The following is a 14,484-nucleotide window of genomic DNA, read 5'->3' as shown; positions in this document are numbered from 1 at the left end:
TCTGTGCCCTACACAGACGGTCTGTTCACCGAGGCAGGACGGCCTGTTCACCGAGGCGGTAGGTCTGTTCACCGAGGCAGTAGACGGTCTGTTCACCGAGGCAGTAGACGGTCTGTTCACCGAGGCAGGAGGACGTCGGTGCCCTACACACGGTCTGTTCACCGAGGCAGTAGACGGTCTGTTCACCGAGGCAGTAGACGGTCTGTTCACCGAGGCAGGAGACGGGTGCCTGGTCTGTTCACCGAGGCAGTAGATGGTCTGTTCACCGAGGCAGTAGATGGTCTGTTCACCGAGGCAGTAGATGGTCTGTTCACCGAGGCAATAGACGGTCTGTTCACTGAGGCAGGAGGCCGTCGGAGCCCAACACACACGGTCTGTTCACCGAGGCAGTAGACGGCCTGTTCACCGAGGCAGTAGATGGTCTGTTCACTGAGGCAGGAGGACGTCGGTGCCCTACACACACGGCCTGTTCACCGAGGCAGTAGACGGTCTGTTCACCGAGGCGGTAGACGGTCTGTTCACCGAGGCAGGAGACTTCAGAGCCCTACACATACGGTCTGTTCACCGAGGCAGTAGACGGTCTGTTCACCGAGGCGGTAGACGGTCTGTTCACCGAGGCGGTAGACGGTCTGTTCACCGAGGCGGTAGACGGTCTGTTCACCGAGGCAGTAGACGGTCTGTTCACCGAGGCGGTAGACGGTCTGTTCACCGAGGCGGTAGACGGTCTGTTCACCGAGGCGGTAGACGGTCTGTTCACCGAGGCGGTAGACGGTCTGTTCACTGAGGCAGGAGGACGTCGGTGCCCTACACACGGTCTGTTCACCGAGGCAGTAGACGGCCTGTTCACCGAGGCAGTAGATGGTCTGTTCACCAAGGCAGTAGATGGTCTGTTCACCGAGGCAGTAGATGGTCTGTTCACCGAGGCAGTAGACGGTCTGTTCACTGAGGCAGGAGGCCGTCGGAGCCCAACACACACGGTCTGTTCACCGAGGCAGTAGACGGCCTGTTCACCGAGGCAGTAGATGGTCTGTTCACTGAGGCAGGAGGTCTGTTCACGGCAGTAGATGGTCTGTTCCCTAGGCACAGACGGTCTGTTCACCGAGGCAGTAGACGGTCTGTTCACCGAGGCGGTAGACGGTCTGTTCACCGAGGCAGGAGACTTCAGAGCCCTACACATACGGTCTGTTCACCGAGGCGGTAGACGGTCTGTTCACCGAGGCGGTAGACGGTCTGTTCACCGAGGCGGTAGACGGTCTGTTCACCGAGGCGGTAGACGGTCTGTTCACCGAGGCGGTAGACGGTCTGTTCACCGAGGCGGTAGACGGTCTGTTCACCGAGGCGGTAGACGGTCTGTTCACCGAGGCGGTAGACGGTCTGTTCACCGAGGCGGTAGACGGTCTGTTCACCGAGGCGGTAGACGGTCTGTTCACCGAGGCGGTAGACGGTCTGTTCACCGAGGCGGTAGACGGTCTGTTCACCGAGGCGGTAGATGGTCTGTTCACCGAGGCAGGAGACTGGAGCCCTACACACACGGTCTGTTCACCGAGGCAGTAGACGGTCTGTTCACCGAGGCGGTAGATGGTCTGTTCACCGAGGCGGGAGACGGTCTGTTCACCGAGGCGGTAGACGGTCTGTTCACCGAGGCAGTAGACGGTCTGTTCACCGAGGCGGTAGACGGTCTGTTCACCGAGGCGGTAGACCCTGTCTGTTCACCGAGGCGGTCAGACTCAGTCTGTTCACTGAGGCGGTAGACTCTGTTCACCGAGGCGGTAGACGGTCTGTTCACCGAGGCGGTAGACGGTCTGTTCACCGAGGCGGTAGACGGTCTGTTCACCGAGGCGGTAGACGGTCTGTTCACCGAGGCGGTGGACGGTCTGTTCACCGAGGCGGTAGATGGTCCTCACGGAGCTAACGTGAGGAGCGGGGAGCTAGCGTGAGGAGCGGGGAGCTAGCGTGACGAGCGGGGAGCTAGCGTGACGAGCGGGGAGCTAGTGTGACGAGCGGGGAGCTAGCGTGACGAGCGGGGAGCTTGCGTGACGAGCGGGGAGCTAGCTTGATGCAGTGATGTCCCTACCTATACATGCATATCTACCTCAGTCACCTCAGCCCCTGCACATCGACTCAGTACTGGTACCCTGTGTATATAACCTAGTTATCATTACTCAGTACTGGTACCCTGTATATATAACCTAGTTATCATTACTCAGTACTGGTACCCTGTATATATAGCCTAGTTATCATTACTCAGTACTGGTACCCTGTGTATATAGTCTAGTTATCGTTACTCAGTACTGGTACCCTGTGTATATAGTCTAGTTATTGTTACTCAGTACTGGTACCCTGTGTATATAGTCTAGTTATCATTACTCAGTACTGGTACCCTGTGTATATAGCCTAGTTATCATTACTCAGTACTGGTACCCTGTGTATATAGTCTAGTTATCGTTACTCAGTACTGGTACCCTGTGTATATAGTCTAGTTATTGTTACTCAGTACTGGTACCCTGTGTATATAGTCTTGTTATCGTTACTCAGTACTGGTACCCTGTGTATATAGTCTAGTTATCGTTACTCAGTACTGGTACCCTGTGTATATAGTCTAGTTATCGTTACTCAGTACTGGTACCCTGTGTATATAGTCTAGTTATCGTTACTCAGTACTGGTACCCTGTGTATATAGTCTAGTTATCGTTACTCAGTACTGGTACCCTGTGTATATAGTCTAGTTATCGTTACTCAGTACTGGTACCCTGTGTATATAGTCTAGTTATCGTTACTCAGTACTGGTACCCTGTGTATATAGTCTTGTTATCGTTACTCAGTACTGGTACCCTGTGTATATAGTCTAGTTATCGTTACTCAGTACTGGTACCCTGTGTATATAGTCTAGTTATCGTTACTCAGTACTGGTACCCTGTGTATATAGTCTAGTTATCATTACTCAGTACTGGTACCCTGTGTTGGAGAAGAAAGTAAAAGTGCAACATGTGCCATGTAAGAAAGCTAACATTTCAGTTCCTTGCTCAGAACATGAGAACATATGAAAGCTGGTGGTTCCTTTTTAACATGAGTCTTCAATATTCCCAGGTAAGAAGTTTTAGGTTGTAGTTAATATAGGACAATTTCTCTCTATACCATTTGTATTTCATTACCTTTTGACTATTGGACGTTCTAATTGGTACTATAGTATTGCCAGCCTAATCTCAGGAGTTGATAGGCTCGAAGTCGTAAACAGAGCTGTGCTTCAAGCATTGCTAAGAGCTGCTCGCAAACACAGTGCTGTTTGAATGAATGCTTACGAGCCTGCTGCTGCCTACCACTGCTCAGTCAGACTGCTCTATCAAATATCAAATCATAGATTTAATTATAATAACACACAGAAATACGAGCCTTAGGTCATTAATATGGTCAAATCCAGAAACTATCATTTCGAAAACAAAATGTTTATTCTTTCAGTGAAAGGCGGTTCTGTATTTTATCTAACGGGTGGCATCCCTCAGTCTGAATATTGCTGTTACATTGTAACAACCAAACCAGCAACTTACCTTGGCTCCTTGCAGCCACAAGGTCATTTTGACGCTGCACCCGTGTAACAGGTGGTCATCCTGCCACTCAGTCTCCTCGTGGAGAAATGTAATCAGCCACAAGGTGGTCATCCTGCCACTCAGTCTCCTCGTGGAGAAATGTAATCAGCCACAAGGTGGTCATCCTGCCACTCAGTCTCCTCGTGGAGAAATGTAATCAGCCACAAGGTGGTCATCCTGCCACTCAGTCTCCTCGTGGAGAAATGTAATCAGCCACAAGGTGGTCATCCTGCCACTCAGTCTCCTCGTGGAGAAATGTAATCAGCCACAAGGTGGTCATCCTGCCACTCAGTCTCCTCGTGGAGAAATGTAATCGGCCACAAGGTGGTCAAATGCCACAAGTCTCCTTGTTAGAAAGCAGCCACAAGGTGGTCATCCTGCCACTCAGTCTCCTCGTGGAGAAATGTAATCAGCCGCAAGGTGGTCATCCTGCCACTCAGTCTCCTCGTGGAGAAATGTAATCAGCCACAAGGTGGTCATCCTGCCACTTAGTCTCCTCGTGGAGAAATGTAATCAGCCACAAGGTGGTCATCCTGCCACAAAGTCTCCTCGTGGAGAAATGTAATCAAACAAGGTGGTCATCCTGCCACTCAGTCTCCTTGTGGAGAAATGTAATCAGCCACAAGGTGGTCATCCTGCCACTCAGTCTCCTCGTGGAGAAATGTAATCAGCCAAAGGTGGTCATCCTGCCACTGTCTCCTCGTGGAGAAATGTAATCAGCCACAGGTGGTCATCCTGCCACTCAGTCTCCTCGTGGAGAAATGTAATCAGCCACAAGGTGGTCATCCTGCCACTCAGTCTCCTCGTGGAGAAATGTAATCAGCCACAAGGTCATTTTGACGCTGCGCCCTTGTAACAGGTGGTCATCCTGCCACTCAGTCTCCTCGTGGAGAAATGTAATCGGCCACAAGGTGGTCATCCTGCCACTCAGTCTCCTCGTGGAGAAATGTAATCAGCCACAAGGTGGTCATCCTGCACCACAATCGGCGTCCAAAAAGGCCGATTTACCAATTGTTATGAAAACTTGAAATCGGCCCTAATTAATCTGTCGACCTCTATTCCTGACCCGTGTGTGTGTGTGTGTGTGTGTGTGTAGGTACATAGGGAAGACGGACTCCATCACCATCAGTGTGTGGAACCATAAGAAGATCCACAAGCGGCAGGGCGCCGGGTTCCTGGGCTGCATACGACTGCTGGCTAACTCCATCAGCAGACTGAAAGACACGGGCTGTAAGAGAGACACACACACACACACAGCTGATACAACTGCTGGCTAACTCCATCAGCAGACTGAAAGACACGGGCTGTAAGAGACACACACACACACACATACACTGACACATACTCCACAGCAGACTGAACACACACACCTTCTCCAGACAGCAGGCTGCATACGACTGCTGGCTAACTCCATCAGCAGACTGAAAGACACGGGCTGTAAGAGAGACACACACACACACACACACACACACATACACTGATCATAACAGCTGAAACAGAGCAGTACCTTCTCCAGACAGCTAGACTGACCATACCAGCTGAAACAGAGCAGTACCTTCTCCAGACAGCTAGACTGACAATACCAGCTGAAACAGAGCAGTACCTTCTCCAGACAGCTAGACTGACCATAACAGCTGAAACAGAGCAGTAGCTTCTCCAGACAGCTAGACTGACCATAACAGCTGAAACAGAGCAGTAGCTTCTCCAGACAGCTAGACTGACCATAACAGCTGAAACAGAGCAGTAGCTTGCTAGCTCTTTGCCCTGGTACTAGAGGCTCTGTACTGTACATACCAGCTGAAACAGAGCAGTAGCTTGCTAGCTCTTTGCCCTGGTACTAGAGGCTCTGTACTGTACATACCAGCTGAAACAGAGCAGTAGCTTGCTAGCTCTTTGCCCTGGTACTAGAGGCTCTGTACTGTACATACCAGCTGAAACAGAGCAGTAGCTTGCTAGCTCTTTGCCCTGGTACTAGAGGCTCTGTACTGGCAGCCGACAGTCAGAAAGTATTTAGACCCTTTCACTTTTTCCACATTTTTTTACAGCTCTATTCTAAAATTGATTCAATTGTTTTTTTTCTGCACACAATACCCAATAATGACATCACAATACCCAATAATGACATCACAATACCCAATAATGACATCACAATACCCCATAATGACATCACAATACCCCATAATGACGAAGCAAAAACAGGTTTTATACATTACAAGATTGGCACACCTGTATTTGGGGAGTTTCTCTCATCCAGACGTGACGCTTGGCGTTCAGGCCAAAGAGTTCAATCTGGATTTCATCAGACCAGAGAATCTTGTTTCTCATGGTCTGAGAGTCCCTTAGGTGCCTTTTGACAAACTCCAAGCGGGCTGTCATGTGCCTTTTACTGAGGAGTCGCTTCCGTCTGGCCAATCTACAATAAATGCCTGATTGGTAGAGTGGTGCAGAGATGGTTGTCCTTCTGGAAGTTTCTCCCATCTCTACAGAGGAACTCTTAAGCTCTGTCAGAGTGACCATCGGGTTCTTGATTACCTCCCTGACCAAGGCTGTTCTCCCCTGATAGCTTAGTTTGGCCGGGCAGCCAGCTCTAGGAAGAGTCTTGGTGGTTCCAAACTTCTTCCATTTAAGAATGATGGAGGCGACTGTGTTGTTTGGGACTTTCAATGCTGCAGAAATGTTTTTGTACCCCCCAGATCCGTGCCTTGACACAATCCTGTCTTGGAGCTCTACGGACAATTCCTTCGACCTCACAGCTTGGTTTTTGCTCTGACATGCACTGTCAACTGTGGGACCTTATATCGACAGGTGTGTGCTTTTCTAAATCATGTCCAATCAATTTAATGTACCACAGGTGGACTCCTTTCCTACTAGAAGGTGCTGTCTTTCCACTCATATTTCAAAAGAATGGGGCTGCTATTGAGGGACACCGACTCAACACCGACTCAGGAACTTGGATACCCGTGACTCTACCTGCTACCAACTAGCCAGCCAGCTAGCTAGCTAGGTTGCAATTGAACCTGCTACCAACTAGCCAGCTAGCTAGCTAGGTTGCAATGGAACCTGCTACCAACTAGCCAGCTAGCTAGCTAGGTTGCAATGGAACCTGCTACCAACTAGCCAGCTAGCTAGCTAGGTTGCAATGGAACCTGCTACCAACTAGCCAGCTAGCTAGCTAGGTTGCAATGGAACCTGCTACCAACTAGCCAGCTAGCTAGCTAGGTTGCAATGGAACCTGCTACCAACTAGCCAGCTAGCTAGCTAGGTTGCAATGGAACCTGCTACCAACTAGCCAGCTAGCTAGCTAGGTTGCAATGGAACCTGCTACCAACTAGCCAGCTAGCTAGCTAGGTTGCAATGGAACCTGCTACCAACTAGCCAGCTAGCTAGCTAGGTTGCAATGGAACCTGCTACCAACTAGCCAGCTAGCTAGCTAGGTTGCAATGGAACCCGCTACCAACTTGCCAGCTAGCTAGGTTGCAATGGAACCCGCTACCAACTAGCCAGCTAGCTAGCTAGGTTGCAATGGAACCCGCTACCAACTAGCCAGCTAGCTAGCTAGGTTGCAATGGAATGGTAAATAAATGCACTTATCATCTTCAAATAATATTTTTGCAGGAATCTCCTTGCGAATGATTTTGCTGAAGGAAATGGAGTCTATCATAGTTCATCTGGAATTCAATGTCATTATGAACGGCAGCTCAGAACAGCTGAAGATGGATTTTAAAGAACTGATTGGGTCTCTGCTTGACACCAACAAACGCCCCCATAATATCTGTCCCTCTGCCCTCCCTAAATCGTGGCATTGAACGGTTCAGCAGACTTCCATAACTGGCTACGAGACTATTGCAGTTCTGTGGGTGGAACATCTATTGACAATTTTGATACCTTCTGGAAACAAAGCTTGTTTTATAAGGAGGATGGGATCCACCCAAATCATTTGCATTCCTGGATCCTTTCACAGCATTATAATTCTGCGTTATGACAATGACTTATCAATGACCCAAGCCCAGCTCAGTTAATCCCTACCATTGTGTCGCTGAGTTGTCATAATTCTTCAGCAAATGTACATGATCACAGAGGTGTTGGAAGACACAATGTAAGTAACCTAATTTATGTCCGTCTTACTGCTCTAAGCCGTATTTATACTGTTATCACTGAGGTGGTGTGTCCTAGTAGAAAGTCCACTGTGTGCAGCTCACCCTGCACTGTTCCCTTACATAAATAACATGAGCATGTCTACCTCTGCTAAGCTTCTCAGAAAAGTGCTCAAAAAATAGGATGTTCTTTGTTGGAAGCCCCTACATAATAATCCGGGTAGAATCAGGAATTCCCCAGGGCAGCTGTCTAGGCCCCTTACTGGTAGAATCAGGAATTCCCCAGGGCAGCTGTCTAGGCCCCTTACTGGTAGAATCAGGAATTTCCCAGGCCCCTTACTGGTAGAATCAGGAATTTCCCAGGCCCCTTACTGGTAGAATCAGGAATTCCCCAGGGCAGCTGTCTAGGCCCCTTACTTTTTCCAATCTTTACTAAAGCAGGTATGTCTATGTATGCAGATGAGTAATGTGTAATTTGAGCAAATCGGAGTAACCCTGGATTGTAATCTGTTGTGGTCAAAACATGTTGATACAACAGTAGCTTCGATGGGGAGAAGTCTGTCCATAATGAATGCTTCTCTGCCATCTTAACAGCCCTATCAGCAAGGAAAATCTTACAGGCCCTAGTTTTGTCACACCTTGACTACTGTTCAGTCGTGTGGTCAGGTGCCACAAGGAGGGACTTAGGAAAATTGCCATTTGCTCAGAACAGGGCAGCACGGCTGGCCCGGTACATGTACACAGAGAACTGACATTGACACGTAAATTATTAATCTTTCCTAGCTGAAAGTGGATGAGAGATTGACTTCATCACTACTTGTTTTTGTGAGAGGTATTTACATGTTGAAGGTACCGAGCTGCTGTTTAAACTACTGGCACACAGCTCGGACACCCATTCATACCCCACAAGACATGCCACCAGAGGTCTGTTTAAACTACTAACACACAGCTCAGACACCCATACATACCCCACAAGACATGCCACCAGAGGTCTGTTTAAACTACTAACTCACAGCTCAGAAACCCATTCATACTCCACAAGACATGCCACCAGAGGTCTCTTCACAGTCTCCAAGTTCAGAACAGACTATGGGAGGTGCACAGTACTACATAGAGCCATGACTACATGGAACTCTATTCCACAGTACTACATAGAGCCGTGACTACATGGAACTCTATTCCACAGTACTACATAGAGCCGTGACTACATGGAACTCTATTCCACAGTACTACATAGAGCCATGACTACATGGAACTCTATTCCACAGTACTACATAGAGCCATGACTACATGGAACTCTATTCCACATCAGGTAACCATGACTACATGGAACTCAGATTCCACAGTATAGAATGGAACTCTAGACAGTACTACATAGAGCCATGACACATGTATCTATTCCACAGTAACATACACTACATGGAACTCTATTCCACAGTACTACATAGAGCCATGACTACATGGAACTCTATTCCACAGACTACATAGAGCCATGACTACATGGAACTCTACACAGTACTACATAGAGCCATGACTACATAACTCTATTCCACAGTACTATAGAGCCATGACACATGGAACTCTATTCCACAGTACTACATAGAGCCATGACTACATGGAACTCTATTCCACAGTACTACATAGACACTACATGGAACTCTATACAGTACACATACCATACTACAGACTCACCACAGTACTACATAGAGCCATACTACATGGAACTCTATTCCACAGTACTACATACCATGACTACATGGAACTCTATTCCACAGTAACATACCGTGACTACATGGACAGACCACAGTACACATAACATGACTACATGGAACTCTATTCCACAGTACACATAGAGACATGACTACATGGAACATACTCACTACTATACAGACACATGGAACTCTATTCCACAGTACTACATAAGCATGACTACATGGAACTCTATTCCACAGTACTACATAGAGCCGTGACACATATTCCACAGTACTACATAGAGCCATGACTACATGGAACTCTATTCACATCAGGTAACTGATGCACAGTAGAATCAGACAAAAACAGATAAAAATACACCTATGGAACAGAGGGGACTGTGAAGACACACACACTCATACTATACACAGACACAATAACATACTCACTACTATACAGACACACACACACAATAACATACTCACTACTATACAGACACACACACACAATAACATACTCACTACTATACAGACAATAACATACTCACTACTATACAGACACACACACACAATAACATACTCACTACTATACAGACACACACACACAATAACATACTCACTACTATACAGACACACACACACAATAACATACTCACTACTATACAGACACACACACACAATAACATACTCACTACTATACAGACACACACACACAATAACATACTCACTACTATACAGACAATAACATACTCACTACTATACAGACACACACACACAATAACATACTCACTACTATACAGACACACACACACAATAACATACGCACTACTATACAGACAATAACATACTCACTACTATACAGACACACACACACAATAACATACTCACTACTATACAGACACACACACACAATAACATACTCACTACTATACAGACACACACACACAATAACATACTCACTACTATACAGACACACACACACAATAACATACACACTACTATACAGACACACACACACAATAACATACTCACTACTATACAGACACACACACACACATAACATACTCACTACTATACAGACACACACACACAATAACATACTCACTACTATACAGACACACACACAATAACATACTCACTACTATACAGACACACACACACAATAACATACTCACTACTATACAGACACACACACACAATAACATACTCACTACTATACAGACACACACACACACACAATAACATACTCACTACTATACAGACACACACACACAATAACATACTCACTACTATACAGACACACACACACAATAACATACTCACTACTATACAGACACACACACACAATAACATACTCACTACTATACAGACACACACACACAATAACATACTCACTACTATACAGACACACACACACAATAACATACTCACTACTATACAGACACACACACACAATAACATACTCACTACTATACAGACACACACACACAATAACATACTCACTACTATACAGACACACACACACAACAACATACTCACTACTATACAGACACACACACACAATAACATACTCACTACTATACAGACACACACACACACACACATACAGAACATACTCACTACTATACAGACACACACACACAATAACATACTCACTACTATACAGACACACACACACAATAACATACTCACTACTATACACACAATAACATACGCACTACTATACAGACACACACACACAATAACATACTCACTACTATACAGACACACACACACAATAACATACTCACTACTATACAGACACACACACACAATAACATACTCACTACTATACAGACACACACACACAATAACATACTCACTACTATACAGACACACACACACAATAACATACTCACTACTATACACACACACACACACATAACATACTCACTACTATACACACACACACACAATAACATACTCACTACTATACAGACACACACACACAATAACATACTCACTACTATACAGACACACACACACAATAACATACTCACTACTATACACACACACACACACACAATAACATACTCACTACTATACAGACACACACACACAATAACATACTCACTACTATACAGACACACACACACACATAACATACTCACTACTATACAGACACACACACACAATAACATACTCACTACTATACACACACACACACACAATAACATACGCACTACTATACAGACACACACACACAATAACATACTCACTACTATACAGACACACACACACAATAACATACTCACTACTATACAGACACACACACATAACATACTCACTACTATACACACACACACACAATAACATACTCACTACTATACAGACACACACACACAATAACATACTCACTACTATACAGACACACACACACACATAACATACTCACTACTATACACACACACACACACATAACATACTCACTACTATACAGACACACACACACATAACATACGCACTACTATACAGACACACACACACAATAACATACTCACTACTATACACACACACACACACAATAACATACTCACTACTATACAGACACACACACACAATAACATACTCACTACTATACAGACACACACACACAATAACATACTCACTACTATACAGACACACACAACATACTCACTACTATACAGACACACACACACAATAACATACTCACTACTATACAGACACACACACACACAATAACATACTCACTACTATACACACACACAATAACATACTCACTACTATACACACAACATACATACTCACTACTATACACACACACACACACACACACAATAACATACGCACTACTATACAGACACACACACACAATAACATACTCACTACTATACACACACACACACACAATAACATACTCACTACTATACACACAATAACATACTCACTACTATACAGACACACACACACACATAACATACTCACTACTATACAGACACACACACACAATAACATACTCACTACTATACAGACACACACACACAATAACATACTCACTACTATACAGACACACACACACAATAACATACTCACTACTATACAGACACACACACACATAACATACTCACTACTATACAGACACAAACACACACACTACTACTACTATACACACACACACACAATAACATACTCACTACTATACACACACACACAATAACATACTCACTACTATACAGACACACACACACAATAACATACTCACTACTATACAGACACACACACACACAATAACATACTCACTACTATACACACACACACACAATAACATACTCACTACTATACACACACACACACACACAATAACATACGCACTACTATACAGACACACACACACAATAACATACTCACTACTATACAGACACACACACACAATAACATACTCACTACTATACAGACACACACAATAACATACTCACTACTATACAGACACACACACACACACAATAACATACTCACTACTATACAGACACACACACACAATAACATACTCACTACTATACAGACACACACACACAATAACATACTCACTACTATACAGACACACACACACAATAACATACTCACTACTATACAGACAATAACATACACTACATACAGACACAACATAACATACTCACTACTATACAGACACACACACACAATAACATACACACTACATACAGACACACACACACACAATAACATACTCACTACTATACAGACACACACACACAATAACATACTCACTACTATACACACACACACACAATAACATACTCACTACTATACACACACAACAATAACATACTCACTACTATACAGACACACACACACAATAACATACTCACTACTATACAGACACACACACACAATAACATACTCACTACTATACACACACACACAATAACATACACTACTATACACACACACACATAACATACTCACTACTATACAGACACACACACACAATAACATACTCACTACTATACAGACACACACACACAATAACATACACACTACTATACAGACACACACACACAATAACATACTCACTACTATACACACACACACACAATAACATACTCACTACTATACACACACACACAATAACATACTCACTACTATACAGACACACACACACAATAACATACACACTACTATACAGACACACACACACAATAACATACTCACTACTATACAGACACACACACACAATAACATACTCACTACTATACAGACACACACACACAATAACATACTCACTACTATACAAACACACACACACACATAACATACTCACTACTATACACACACACACACAATAACATACTCACTACTATACACACACACACACACAATAACATACGCACTACTATACAGACACACACACACAATAACATACTCACTACTATACAGACACACACACACAATAACATACTCACTACTATACAGACACACACAATAACATACTCACTACTATACAGACACACACACACAATAACATACTCACTACTATACAGACACACACACACATAACATACTCACTACTATACAGACACACACACACAATAACATACTCACTACTATACACACACACACACACAAACATACACACTACTATACAGACACACACACACAATAACATACTCACTACTATACACACACACACACAATAACATACTCACTACTATACACACACACACACAATAACATACGCACTACTATACAGACACACACACACAATACATACTCACTACATACACACACACAATAACATACTCACTACTATACAGACACACACACACATACTCACTACTATACACACACACACACAATAACATACTCACTACTATACAGACACACACACACAATAACATACTCACTACTATACAGACACACACACACAATAACATACTCACTACTATACAGACACACACAATATACATACTCACTACTATACAGACACACACACACATAACATACTCACTACTATACAGACACACACACACACACACAATAACATACTCACTACTATACAGACACACACACACACAATAACATACTCACTACTATACA

The 14,484-nt window shown here is 44.4% G+C and overlaps 1 protein-coding gene across 1 annotated transcript in view; it reads left to right on the top strand.

The window, feature by feature from the left end:
• Positions 1-14,484, top strand: part of smurf1 (SMAD specific E3 ubiquitin protein ligase 1) — a gene marked incomplete at its 3' end in the record, with an annotated part of 49,925 nt that overhangs the window by 8,623 nt on the left and 26,818 nt on the right. Inside the window, 1 exon segment of the mRNA XM_042314739.1 lies at positions 4,681-4,814. Within this exon segment, the coding sequence (XP_042170673.1) occupies positions 4,681-4,814 (134 nt within the window).

Source organism: Oncorhynchus tshawytscha, unplaced genomic scaffold (assembly GCF_018296145.1).
Source record: "Oncorhynchus tshawytscha isolate Ot180627B unplaced genomic scaffold, Otsh_v2.0 Un_contig_4636_pilon_pilon, whole genome shotgun sequence".
Lineage (NCBI taxonomy): Eukaryota > Metazoa > Chordata > Actinopteri > Salmoniformes > Salmonidae > Oncorhynchus > Oncorhynchus tshawytscha.
Note: the sequence above shows the minus strand (reverse complement) of the source record. Positions and strands in the feature narration are given on the sequence as shown.